Source organism: Eumetopias jubatus, unplaced genomic scaffold, assembly GCF_037043125.1.
Source record: "Eumetopias jubatus isolate StellerSeaLion01/CBP00866 unplaced genomic scaffold, mEumJub1_p1.0 scaffold_10, whole genome shotgun sequence".
Lineage (NCBI taxonomy): Eukaryota > Metazoa > Chordata > Mammalia > Carnivora > Otariidae > Eumetopias > Eumetopias jubatus.
Window position 1 is genome coordinate 128071527 of NW_028274816.1, and position 12276 is coordinate 128083802.

Sequence of the window (12276 nt, forward strand, 5' to 3'; positions counted from 1 at the left end):
GGTCAGAGTTAAGGGCGGGTAGAGGTGGTGTCATATCACTGAGAGTGTTGCAGGATGTTGTTAAAACTTTAGCTTTTACTCTAAGTGAGAGAAGCAGCCATCAGAAGGTTCTGAAAAAGAAGTGACATGATCTTATTGATGTTTTAAAAAGATCATTCCACTTGTGCTGAAAACAGACTGGAGAGTAGGAGGAAGGAGGAACCAGAGAAACCAGTCAGAAGGCATTGCAATGAGCTGATCCAGGGTGGGGTGGTAAGAAAGAGTTGTATCTGCATTTATTTTGAAGGTAAAGAAGACATGAACAGCTGATGAATTAGATATGAAGGTGTGAGAAAAAGAGAGTAGCCAATAACCCCAAGAATTTTGATATAAGCTACCCAAAGTCAAAGCTGCTATCTACCAAGATGGGAAGAATAAAGAAAGACCAGGTTTAGGGGAGAGTATGGATCTGGAGATGTTAGGTTTGACATACCTATTTCACAGTCCTCGAGGCGGAGACCTACCTTAGTCTCGAGCTGCCACGAGCTACAATCGCCCTGGGGTAGCCTGTGAACCACTACTACAGGCTGAGGGCATGGACTGCTGGCTCTGTATTCTTCTCTGGCCACATCATAGACTTATCATATGCTGCAGTGTACCATATGCTGTATCACATACACGTATCATACTGACACTGCCGCCGGGAGAGTTGATGAGGAGATAGGGGTTAGGAAGTGTGAAGCTGGTTAGGACTCCTTCCTTGTTCTGCACCAAAAGGCAGCTAAGCCAGTAGCTGACTCCCAAAAGTACCCTCCAGAGTCAAACTCACCTTGTGGTCACAGAGGAACAGTACTAGGATCCCCTGGCCCAAGCCACGCTTATCCAGTTTCTCTTCTAACTGACCATTTTCCACAACACGTAAACACTGTATGAGTTATCCTCAGCCTCACATACTATAATTCCCCATTATTATCCCCTTCTGACACTAGAAGAGCAGGATTTCACTCTAACTTTTCATTGGAAAAACATAAAATGAGTATTCCTCTTAGGAGAGAGAGGCTCTCACATTCCCAAGATCCATATTAGTCATTAACACATCCAAAGAGGAAGAGTTTTTGATAAGTCAATATGTTTAACCAAGGGGAATCTATGCAAAAATTCTATGAGGAATTATGTCACTGTTTACAGTAGTGCAAAAATTGAGAATAGTCCCTTGGTTCAATAAAGCAAAGACTTGTTAAAGAAATCTTGGCATACAAAAGAATACAAAGTGATAATCAAAAATGATTCCATATAGGGTGCCGGAGTGGCTCAGTTGGTTAAGCATCCGAATCTTAATTTTGGTTCAGGTCCATGATCTCAGGGTCCTGAGATCGAGCCCCATGTTGGGCTCCGTGCTCGGCATGGAGTCCGCTTGAGATTCTATTTCCCTCTCCCTCTGCCCCTCCCGCTTGTTCTCCTCTCTCTCTCTCTCAAATAAGTATCTTTTTTTAAAAATGATTCCATATAAGAATACATTAAAAAAGCAGATTGCAGTCTGTATAATGACTCTCAGTTTTATATTTAAAAAAGTGTGTATACTAGTAGTTAAATATGATTACGATTAGCAAAAATAACAGTGATGTTACCACTGGGTAAAAGGACTGTGGCTAAATTTTTTTTTTTTTACTTGTCTAATGAGTATATTAACTCTTTTCTACTAAGAACAAGTTTAAACATTTTAAATCTTCAATATAGCAATATTTTTTATTCAGTACAATCTCTTTCATATTTGCAGTTTATGGTTGGGATTTAGTTTTTACTATCTGACATTTTTTTAAAAAACATCTACCTGGGGCGCCTGGGTGGCTCAGTTGGTTAGACAGCTGGCTCTTGATTTCAGTTCAGGCCATGATCTCGGGGTCCTGGGATCAAGCCCTGTGTTCGGTTTTATGCTCAGCGGGAGTCCACATGGGGATTCTCTCTCCCTCTCCCTCTGCCCCTTCCCCCTGCTAGCACGTGCTCTCTCTCTCTCCCTAAGACATATAAATAAGTCTTAAAAAAAAAAAAAAAAAGCCATCTACCTATGTCTGTCTATATACTTCATCCAGGTCAAAAGGCTTCCACCTAAGAAGCCATTTATGGCCTCTTCCCCAAAGGCCTCCCCAGGGGATATGATGTTAACAACTCTGCAGAGAAGTCAGACACAGGGTTCCCCAGCTCAGCACAGGAGATTTTGTTCCCAGGGTGTATGGGTGCTACTTCCCCACCCTAGCAACTGCTACATGGGAACATGAAGCAGAGCAGACTGCCCTACCCTCCACACCTGGCCAAAGACCCAACTGTTAAGCAGAGACTAAGAGTTCCACAGTCCCCACCAGGGCAACAGGCAACGAGCTTTGTTTTCTATAAACAGACCAGAAAAACGTTCAGGTTAAAACACAGTCCTTAGAGGAAGAAAAATAGAAACCAGGCAGCGGGGAATGCTTCATATTCCTAAAAGCTTTTTTTGTAAGTTAACACATGGTGTCTGCTTCTCTCTAGTCACCTATTTATCACTCTCCTCCTTAGAGAAGGGAAAAAGCCCTGGCTGTTTTCCTAGCGCAGAGTTTTGTGGCTGGGGGGAAGGAGGAGAGGGGGGAGGAAGGAGGGTGCTTCAAGCATGATGCAAACCATTTGGAGCTGAGTGAGAGCGCTGCCAACACAAGCTGCACTATTTAAACAAGTGAGGAAATGATCGTATACACAACATGCCAGCGAGCACACACACACACCAAAGGAAGTCGAGAGGGCTTTTTTTCAGGACACAGAGCTGGATGTCAGCGGCTAAAAGGTCGATATTTTCCCTTAACACCCTTCTCAATGACTTAATCATGTTCCGTTTGCACAGAAAACTTCCCAAGAATAAAAAAAGTCTGGAGAATTAAGAGGAGGGGTGAATGGGGAGGGATGTTTGGCCTGGGGCTGACCTTATCCGAGGTTTTCTCCACGTAGCAGGGGTCCTGAGGGGCAGCCAGCAAGGGGACAAAGCCTGAGAGAAGCCGATCCTCTTCCAGGATAAGAAGGGTGAGGTCATCGTCCGGGTCCTTGTACAGTGGCACCTCAGACTGATTCACCGCAGTCAATATGTTACAGAAATCAGCCAGCATCGACCACACATCCATAGCAACCCTGTGAGAAATAAGGTCAGAAAGAAGAACAGCTCTAAAGAGGGACCAGTTAAAGTATTTTAAGCTCTTGTGAGAAGGGAGGTACTGGTGGCAAATGTTGTCTATGGTTGGCAACTGCCAGAAAATCTTACCCAAAAAGCTAGGGTACAAAACTGCATCCATGGCAGCAATCTGGTGGGCAAGTGTCCATCTATGCAAAGTTGAAATTGATTAGGGGGAGTTTTTAAAATCCTAACCAGAGAGGAAAAGGAATTTAGAGAATCAGTTGCCTAATGCAGGTCCTGTCACCTTTCCAGACAGTGTGCCTGAGACACTTACTCAAACACTCTAGACACCCAGTGCCTGAGGCAGCTCCCAGAATTCCCCCACTTCTGTCCAGCCAAGTATATGCCACAAGATAGCAACAGAGCGCCAATCTCCCCTCCTCCCATACAGCGAGAGGGGCCAGTCACACCATGAAGCCATGAAGAGAGTCATGTGGGTTTTTTTCCCCTTATGATGCTTTAGAAATCTCTTCCTACATCTAAGCAGGAAAACAAACTAACACAAATAGGTGAAGGGGATTAAGAGTACATTTGTCATGATGAGCACCAAGTAACCTATAGAACTGCTGAATCACTATATTGTATACCTGAGACTAATATAATATTGTATGTTAACTATATTGGAATTAAACACTCCCAGCCCCCATCTAAAAAACCTCATTCCTGGCCTGCTAAGATCATCCCAGGACAGTAAAGCTTCCCATGCATCTCAGCAGATAGACCAGTCTCAGCGCTCCCTTGGCCAGCCACTCCCTCTCCTCTCTTTCATTTGTGGAAGGTTAGATACAGGGTGACCAACCATTCTGGTTTGCCTGGGACTGTCCCAGCTTTTGTACCTATGTCGTACTTCAAAAGGAGTGAGTTGCACAGGAGAGTTACAAAGAAAAGCTTTACAATTAGGGTCAAGAGGTGGAGTGGCAAGAGGCAAGAAGCAAAGAGCTCCGAATGAGCTCCATCCTGGGATCTTCCCAGAGGAGCTACTGCGCATGAGCCAAATCTGCTAGGGAGGGGCCTCGGCCTTAAGTAATCTGTTTCTTCCGCAGTCTAGGAGCCTTTGGGAGATGGCAGAAAAAAGGGCATTCAAGGGACATGCCACTGAAGGTGATGCTGGGGGAGAAAATGGAGTAGGGGTGTGGGGACTCTCTGACTGGCTCCAGGTGGAAGGAGCCTGCACTGGTTTATTTACTGTAATCACTACACTAGGAAAAGGCAATGAAATGAAACATCTTGTTTTCAAGAGTGTCCTGGGAACCAGGCGGAACACAGCCCCATTAATCACACAACGGCACATAATCAACACACGTGTACTGCAGAAGTAACTTGCTTCACAGGCTTTGCCCGGGAAAGAGAACATGTTTGGGAAGAATCACCGGAGGGACGAGAGTTTTCTAAAGCCTTCTCTCTGCAGACACCGACAACCAGACTCATTCACAAAGCTCCATCTTTTGGCTCAGCTGAGTTTGGCTGTCAGAAATGTTTAAATATGGAAAAAAATAAACAGTTGCAACACGTTTCTGTGCAGAGATCTGCCTGAGCCCCTTTGTGATGTAATGGGAAACGCGGCATTCAGGCTACCAGCTGTAGAATAAACAGAACTTCGAGGGTTAAAAGGAACTGAACTTTCCACGACCCCATCTGCAGAGAAGAAAATAATAAGAGGAATGATGCACTGCCCCACAGCTCTGATAGTTTATCCTCCGGTCCCGGCTGCAGAGACAAGCACCGGATGTGATAGGGCTGCTCAGGGCCGCCTCCGAGGTTAGCGCTGCCCATGGGAGACGCACAGGGAGGCTCTTCCAGCTCCCCACTTCCTCCCCCAGTGCCCTGCTGGCCACTTGAGCCCACTGCCTGAGTCCAATCCCACAGCGCTGGTGAGCTCTGGCCAACAGGCAGTGCTCGGCTGCAGAGCAGCAATTTGGAAAATAAACAGGAAAGACGACAGTGAGAAGGAAGAAGGTGAAAAGTCTCCCAGCTGAATTCTTGGCTTAGGGGCCTTGGTTGGTGCTGTGCAGGTCAAGGACCTGACTGCTTCAGGACGTAGTTGGGGGTGGGGAGGTGTGGGCAGCAACACCCCAGTCAGGGAGAGGCAGCAGAAAATTACCCACGGCTGCCACAGTGGGAGGCCCCACATCCCTCTCTCATCCTCCCACCCCTACCATCTTGGATCCAAGACGAAGAAATATGTGGTACCATGTGGTTCTCATTACCATGCTCCCCTGTCCCCTAAGGCTCAGATAAACCCAAACTGACTCCTCCCAAAGACTGCTGGCCACAACTAGGGACCCCTGTCCACAGCTGCCTTTTGCCCATTACCACCCACCTTGTGCCAAAACCTTAAGACTCACTACAAAAATGGAGTGGATGAGAGTTCCTACCCCAGTGTTGGTTTGTAAGATAGCAGCTGGTGCCAAAAGACATAGGAAGTGTCCTGAGTTTCCAACTGAGAAATATAAAGGGGCCCAAGGGCCACGCTGCACTAACCAGAACCAAGGGAATACACAAAATGCTTCAATGAAAGGTCACTTCTGCCCTGATCCATTCAGACTGGTCTTGTGATTGAACTCTGATTCTAAGTAGCTGCTTTCTTCTGGTATCTTAGTGGGACGGCTCGAGATCACTTCATCAGTTACCTCCTCTCCCCATACGCACCATGGACACGAACACACTAATTAGGTACCCACGCACCATACCGTGACTCTCCACAGAGGGAGGGGAAGGGAAGTGTCAGGAAACTAGTACTAAAAAGAAGAGGTACTGGGGCGCCTGGGTGGCTCAGTCATTAAGCGCGTCTGCCTTCGGCTCAGGTCATGATCCCACCTGAGCCCCACATGGGGCTCCCTGCTCGGCAGAGAGCCTGCTTCTCCCTCTCCCACTCCCCCTGCTTGTGTTCCTGCTCTCGCTATCTCTCTCTGTCAAATAAATAAAATCTTAAAAAAAAAAAAATAAAGGGCGCCTGGGTGGCTCAGTTGGTTGGGCGACTGCCTTCGGCTCGGGTCATGATCCTGGAGTCCCGGGATCGAGTCCCACGTCGGGCTCCCTGCTCGGCGGGGAGTCTGCATCTCCCTCTGACCTTTTTCCCTCTTGTGCTCTCTCTCTCTCATTCTCTCTCTCTAATAAATAAATAAAATCTTAAAAAAAAAAAAATAAAAATAAAAAGAAGAGGTACTTAGAAAAATTAGGTGAGGGGGCGCCTGGGTGGCTCAGTCTTAAGGTTAAGCATCCTACTCTTGGGTTTTGGCTCAGGTCATGATCTCAGGGTTGTGAGACTGAGCCCCACATCAGCTCTGCACTCAGTGGAGAGTCTGCTGGAGATTCTCTCCCTCTGCACCTCTCCACCCTCGCATGCACTCACATTCTTTCATCTAACTAAATAAATAAATCTATCAAGAAAACAAAAACAAAACTAGGTGAGATGCCTGACCTCTAAAGCTAAGGATGAAGTAATTCCTGGAACCTGGGCATCATCACCTCAGCTTACCCCCAACCAGGCCTCTGGGCAACCTGACCCCTCAGGTCAGTTCTGTGGGTGAACATAGGGTTTCCTGTCTGAGTGGAAGGGGAAAAGCTTAAGTTTTTTCCCACTCTAGCTCCTTATCCCAGGTAGGAGTACCTCCCAAGTTTCAACCCTCAGCAGCCTTTGGGTTCTGAGGGTTCGAAGTTAGCCTGGGCCAAGGAGCCCTAAAGTCAAATTCTGGTGCCTATGAGTTTTTTCCCAATCTTCTAGAAACACTTGGGAATTGACTCTCCGAAAGGTTTTTCAGATAATCTCAAACAACATTTGGTTCTAAATAGTGCTATGAGCCTGGGCAAGTGCCTTTGGCTTATTCTGGTCCCAAGTCATATTTTGGGGAAGCTCCCAGAACCCACAAAATCCCACTACAGTTCGGATGCATTCTTTACCAAGCAGACACAAAGCAGGCAGAGAATATGAAACTGTGTCCAACGAGTCCGTTTATGGCTCTCAGAATGGTGGCAAGGGAACCTCTCAAGCAGCTGTAATGTGATTAGTGAGCAAGGATCAGCAGTCGCTGGGTGACCCAGTGGACCAACCCCACAGAAACACCACACACCAGGAAAGCAGACCCCTGGCTGGAGTCTGAACACCAGATCCTAGCTTGGGACAGACCAGCAGTGGCTAGTTAAGAGGTATGTACTCAGGACCAAGGCTCACTCACTTCCCTACAGACATGCATTCACTTACTCCACCAGGAAAGGAAAAAAATAAGAGTTAATTTACTTTTTATTGCCTCAGAATTCCAAGGTTTAATGTAGCTGTCAGTTTGAGTGCGGTGCAGCTGCTGGCCGATACAATGCAGCCCAGGCCAGCCCAGGTGACTGGGGAAACACATTTCACAGAAATGAACCAATACACACTCTTGGCTGGTTGTTTGGGGGATACTGACTTGGGGAATCAGATTAACCCTTCAGGCTGGGGTTATTTCTGCATACACCACTGGAAAAGCAGCTTCAGTCCAAGGAACTGAGAAGCCTGGTATCAGGTAGACTAATAGGTTTCTGTGTTCCTGCACTTCTGGAGTTTTCTCACACAAGGTGTTATTCCACAAAATGCTCTGAAAGGTTAAGGTGTGAGACAGGTGAAGCAAGTTATACCACAAAAGAACTCCTATCTAGAACTCAGAAAGGCAGATCTGCCAGCTTTATAGGGAAATGGTCAGGTAGGAACTTTTCTACAAGTTCCATCTGGGGCGGGGCCAGGGAGGGAGACAGTTCAGAGAGTGGAGGTCCAACCAGGTCTCAGTCCATCCTTCTGGCAAGTCTAAGGAGAACTGAGCCCTCATACACCCCTTCATATTTTTACTGGGTGAACAGGCTGACTGGTGATTAATATCAAGTACAATGACCCCATGTTACAAGCCTGCAGGGGCCTGTGGAGGTGGCCATTTCCTGTGTAATACCAGCTTGTTTAAACACTAACATTCAAACTCCACAGCTGCAGAACAAACCCGGAAAGAGTTGAGTGAGAAGAAGCCCTGCATTGTGTTTCAGAGCTATGGAAGATCAGAGCTGTAGTACAGATGGGGAACAAGTTGGGTTTTTAGTTCCTGGGATGAGGAGTTCTGGAAATATAGCCAAGGTGGCACAGAAACTAGGCACAAGGAAGCTGGAAAAGAGAAAGCCCATGGACTATACATACAAGGGGAAAGCCAAAAGGCCACAACAAGAGAAATGCTCTTAAGATATGCAATATGCTCTTTTAAAAACTTGTTTGCCTAAGGACCATTATATTCCAGCTCACAACTCCCAACATGGGGTTCCATGGCCAACATAAGACCATTGCAGCCCTGAGGACTTCCCACTCAACTGGAGAAAACTGCAGGTGGTGAGCAGCTAACAGCAGAAAAGGACCTGAATGAAGCCCATAGGTCTGGTAGAGTCAAAAGAATAGTACCTCCCCTTAAAATGGCTTAGGAAGCCCCTCTGTTAAGCTGAGATGTCATGCCAACTCTGTTTTCAGTGGGCTGAGGATCTGGTCTGGTAACGATGCCAAGTAGCTCAACAGGCTCTGGAATGGGGTAGAAATGAGGGTGGTGGGAATCTTTGCGGCTCTCTCTGAGATTAAGGAACTGTAGTGCATTTTCCAGGTGCCACCATGACTTAAAGAGGAGACATGGGTGTCAGAGATCACTGTTTTAGGAGTTAAGACATGGGCAGCAAGACACCATCCTCTAAGAATAACAGCTGTTTATTAGGTGAATATAAGAACCTAAGACTTGGTAAAAGATAATCCCTTCTGCCTTTGTAGTTTATACAAACAAGTCAACTTGGGCCGTTCGGAGAGTGTCCAACTTAAACGAATTCTGCCCAAGAGGGCAAATTGAATTCTGAAGCCCAGTCACCCTGCATTACTCCAGGAACATAAACTTCTTCATGTTCTAAGCAGTACAGCTGGAGCCCTTTGGCCAACAACAGGTCACGGTAACCTCACTCCAGGATTTCTCAAGTACCTCTACTGTGCCTCCCTCAACCTCTATCTAGGTCAGTGCCTTATGTGATTGCAGTTTTCCCAAGCTACATTCAACATGTATAGCCTCTGTTGCATCACTCTGGTGTGTTAAACCCATCAGCACTCTGTGTTTGGGAAAGAGCAGCCCCCAGGGGACCTCAACATCTCCACGGCATGAGTGAAGCCCTCGGCGGCCTCCCTGGTGCGGATTCTCACGGTTCCTGCCTCTCTCAATTTTTAGCTGTAACCACTCCAACACGTCTTCTTAGTTTAGCACACATTGGACCCAAATAACCTCAGCCCAGAGCTGGAAAGTACGCTCCCTGGGGTCAGCTGCTGTACCCTGTTGGGGTCAGACTGGAGCCTTAGGCCAACACCCCTTCCTCTCACAAGTCCTGTGAGAGGAGTTGGGAGGGGACAGAGGCTCCTGCCGTGGGAGAGATCACGTGTGTCTCACACTCAGCACTTGGAGGAAGAGGAACCCCCTGGTGCCAGGCTGTAGTGCTGACGCCCCAACCCGGAGCCAGGGAGACTGGGTGGGGAGCCAGGGCAGCAAAGGGGCTTCCCACAGTCACCACCACTTCCTTCAGGGAAGTGCTGATGGACTATTACTTAGTGACCTCCTAAAATGCCCTTTTAGGAAGACGTATTAAGCGTCCTTGAAGGGGTGCCGATTAGACTTGGGATTAGTTATTTTCAGAGCTGCCCTGTGAGGGTGAGTAAACTAGCTGTTTTTTAACTCAAGAATTTCTATCTCGTCTACAGGGTCAACACATGTAGGCTCCCTGAGGAAATCAGCTTACTGCATACTCCCTACATATCCCTATGTCTCCCTGTGTGACAGCACTCAGAGGGCTCCCTACAAGCCTTTTCCAGCATGCTCTGTAGACTATACAAGACAAGCCATGGAAAAGTAGCAAGTCCAGGAATTTCTGGAGTTTTTCTTCTTCTTCTTCTTTTTTTTTAACAGTACTCCAATCCAACAGTGTGATAAATGCATCCGAGCTACAATTAGGAAGATATATAGCATCAGAATGCGAAGGTCTGGGCAGCCTGGTGAAACGCGGGCTCTCCAGAGCCCCAGCTATGTTTCCCATTATGTAACCCTGGTCATGGGCAGACAGCCAGACTCCAAATGAAAAAGAGACTCTGGCTTGGCACTGGTTCTATTTTCCTATCCTCATTCGGGGTCAGCGCAGTGTCATACAGCTGCAGAGAAAGCTCTGGGGATTAAACCTGGGAAAGCCTCCAAGACCAGGACCTGGGTTCAAGTACCAGCTGAAAGCAATAAACCAACTGCCACAGCTGGGCTAGGTTTGGATGTTCTCAAAGTCCCCTGACTCTTTCACTTACTGAGAACTAGAGATCAAGATGAGGGAAGATTTGGCTTCAGCAGAGACTATGAAATGAGGTAGGCTGTCCCACTGCCCTAGCTTGCCAAAGGTCCTAGGATGTGAGGGGTCACTATGCTTAGGCTCGTGAAAGCCTGCTGCTCTGCTCCTCTCCATCACCTGACATTCACAGCTTACTTCATGCTCACGTGGTAAAGTGGGGAGTACCTACCTCTCCTTCCTAACAAGAGGCCTAGTGTAGAAACCATGTTCCCCACTCCTCCTCCCCCACACCCCACAAGTAGATGGTCCCTCCAAACACTGGGTCTGTTCTAAATAGACCAAAGCACTCTACACTGTCTTTTACAGCAGCCCAAGGCAACTTTCCACACCCTGCTACAATCCCCTGTACCAAAATCTCCGGGGATATAAAGCCATCCTATCACAAGTACAAATGGGAAGCCAACCTACTTACTTGCTGACCCCAACACACATACCTATGAGTGTCACGGTGTGGAAGGCACAAGTAGCCCTGAAATCCTGCTCTTATCACTCTGCGGTGTTGGTGGTGTCCTGTCATCATCATCCTATGTGCTCCACATGTGCCTAAGTGGCTACTGCCCAGGAAATGTAGATTTGACTGGAAAGAAGAGGAATAGGGGCAAAAAAGGAGAGAACCAAGGAGACTAATGATGAGCTCTGGAATTCCCTTAAGAAAGCTTTGGAATGATTCTGTAACTGTACCAGAGAAAGAAGGTAAAGGAATGAAAGACAGGGAGGGAATGAAGGGAGATAGATGAAATAAGGGTCCAAGTGTGTCAGGGAGACAATTTGGGAATGAGGGTTTCTGGAGGAGAAGCAAACTGCAAAGGTAAGCCATCTGATCACCTTATGTTAGAATCACTGAGGGATCTGTCTCTGCAGAGAACAAATGCAGGCAAAAACCAGTGAAAACCTGCAAAGGAGAGATGTTAAGTAGAAGCCATTTCCTTCCTACTCTCTTGAGAGCATTCCTAAACCCTCCAAAATGAAGATCAGCACAAGGACCTTGGGAGTGTCACAGGGATTACTATTCTGACATCTACAGAACTATCTGGAGTGTGTTATTCCCAATGGCCTTAAAAGAAAAGGCTCCAGAGTATGAAAGATCAGTGAGCATAAGAGGCCACTCTGAAATCCGTAGAACCACCATACCCTGCCAATCTCTCAACCATAGTATTTACTCAGTGAGTGTTAGGCAGCTATATGAGAAACTGGAAAGGAGGAAGGTAAATTCTCATTCCACTTTTCCAGCGCTTGGATCTGACAGCTATGAGGTGGGACTACCCTCAGTGGTGGTCAGGCCAGGTTTGCTCTGTCCACCAGAGGCCCCAGCCCTCAAACTACCATGTCTTGTAGTCAGGCCCCAGGACAGCAAAGCTCCTCTTTTATGCTTAAACCTGCATTCCAGAAACAACCAGCTGCTGATCCCGATTGCAGAGAGAGCGCAGAAGGGGACTCCGTTCCCTACCACACTGGCTCTAGCCTAGACTGGATTCATCAGTGGTGCCCACAGCTATACAGGAACTTGTTTACTAGGCAATCAGATTCAATATGTTATTTGATCAAATTTGCTCTCCCTGTGAAGAACAGTCTGAAAAGAAAAAGCAAATCTGTTCAAGTGTCCCAACCCCCTCTGCCTCTCTGTAGCCTTGGAGGGGAAGCCTAGCTGGGGACGGCTGGAGCTTGGACCACGTGCCCAGCTGCAGATTGAGCCCTTGCCCAAAGATGGGCAGCAGCTTGCATACGCCGGCAACGGGCCATTTGCT

General features: G+C 47.3%; 1 protein-coding gene across 4 annotated transcripts in view; it reads right to left on the reverse strand.

Moving 5' to 3' along the window:
• Positions 1 to 12276, reverse strand: part of SMG6 (SMG6 nonsense mediated mRNA decay factor) — a 227848-nt gene that overhangs the window by 111308 nt on the left and 104264 nt on the right. For all 4 annotated transcript variants that reach the window (XM_028109088.2, XM_028109089.2, XM_028109091.2 and 1 more), the window contains exon 13: positions 2928 to 3129. In XM_028109088.2, coding sequence (XP_027964889.1) covers positions 2928 to 3129 — 202 coding nt within the window. The remainder of the gene's footprint in view (positions 1 to 2927; positions 3130 to 12276) is intronic.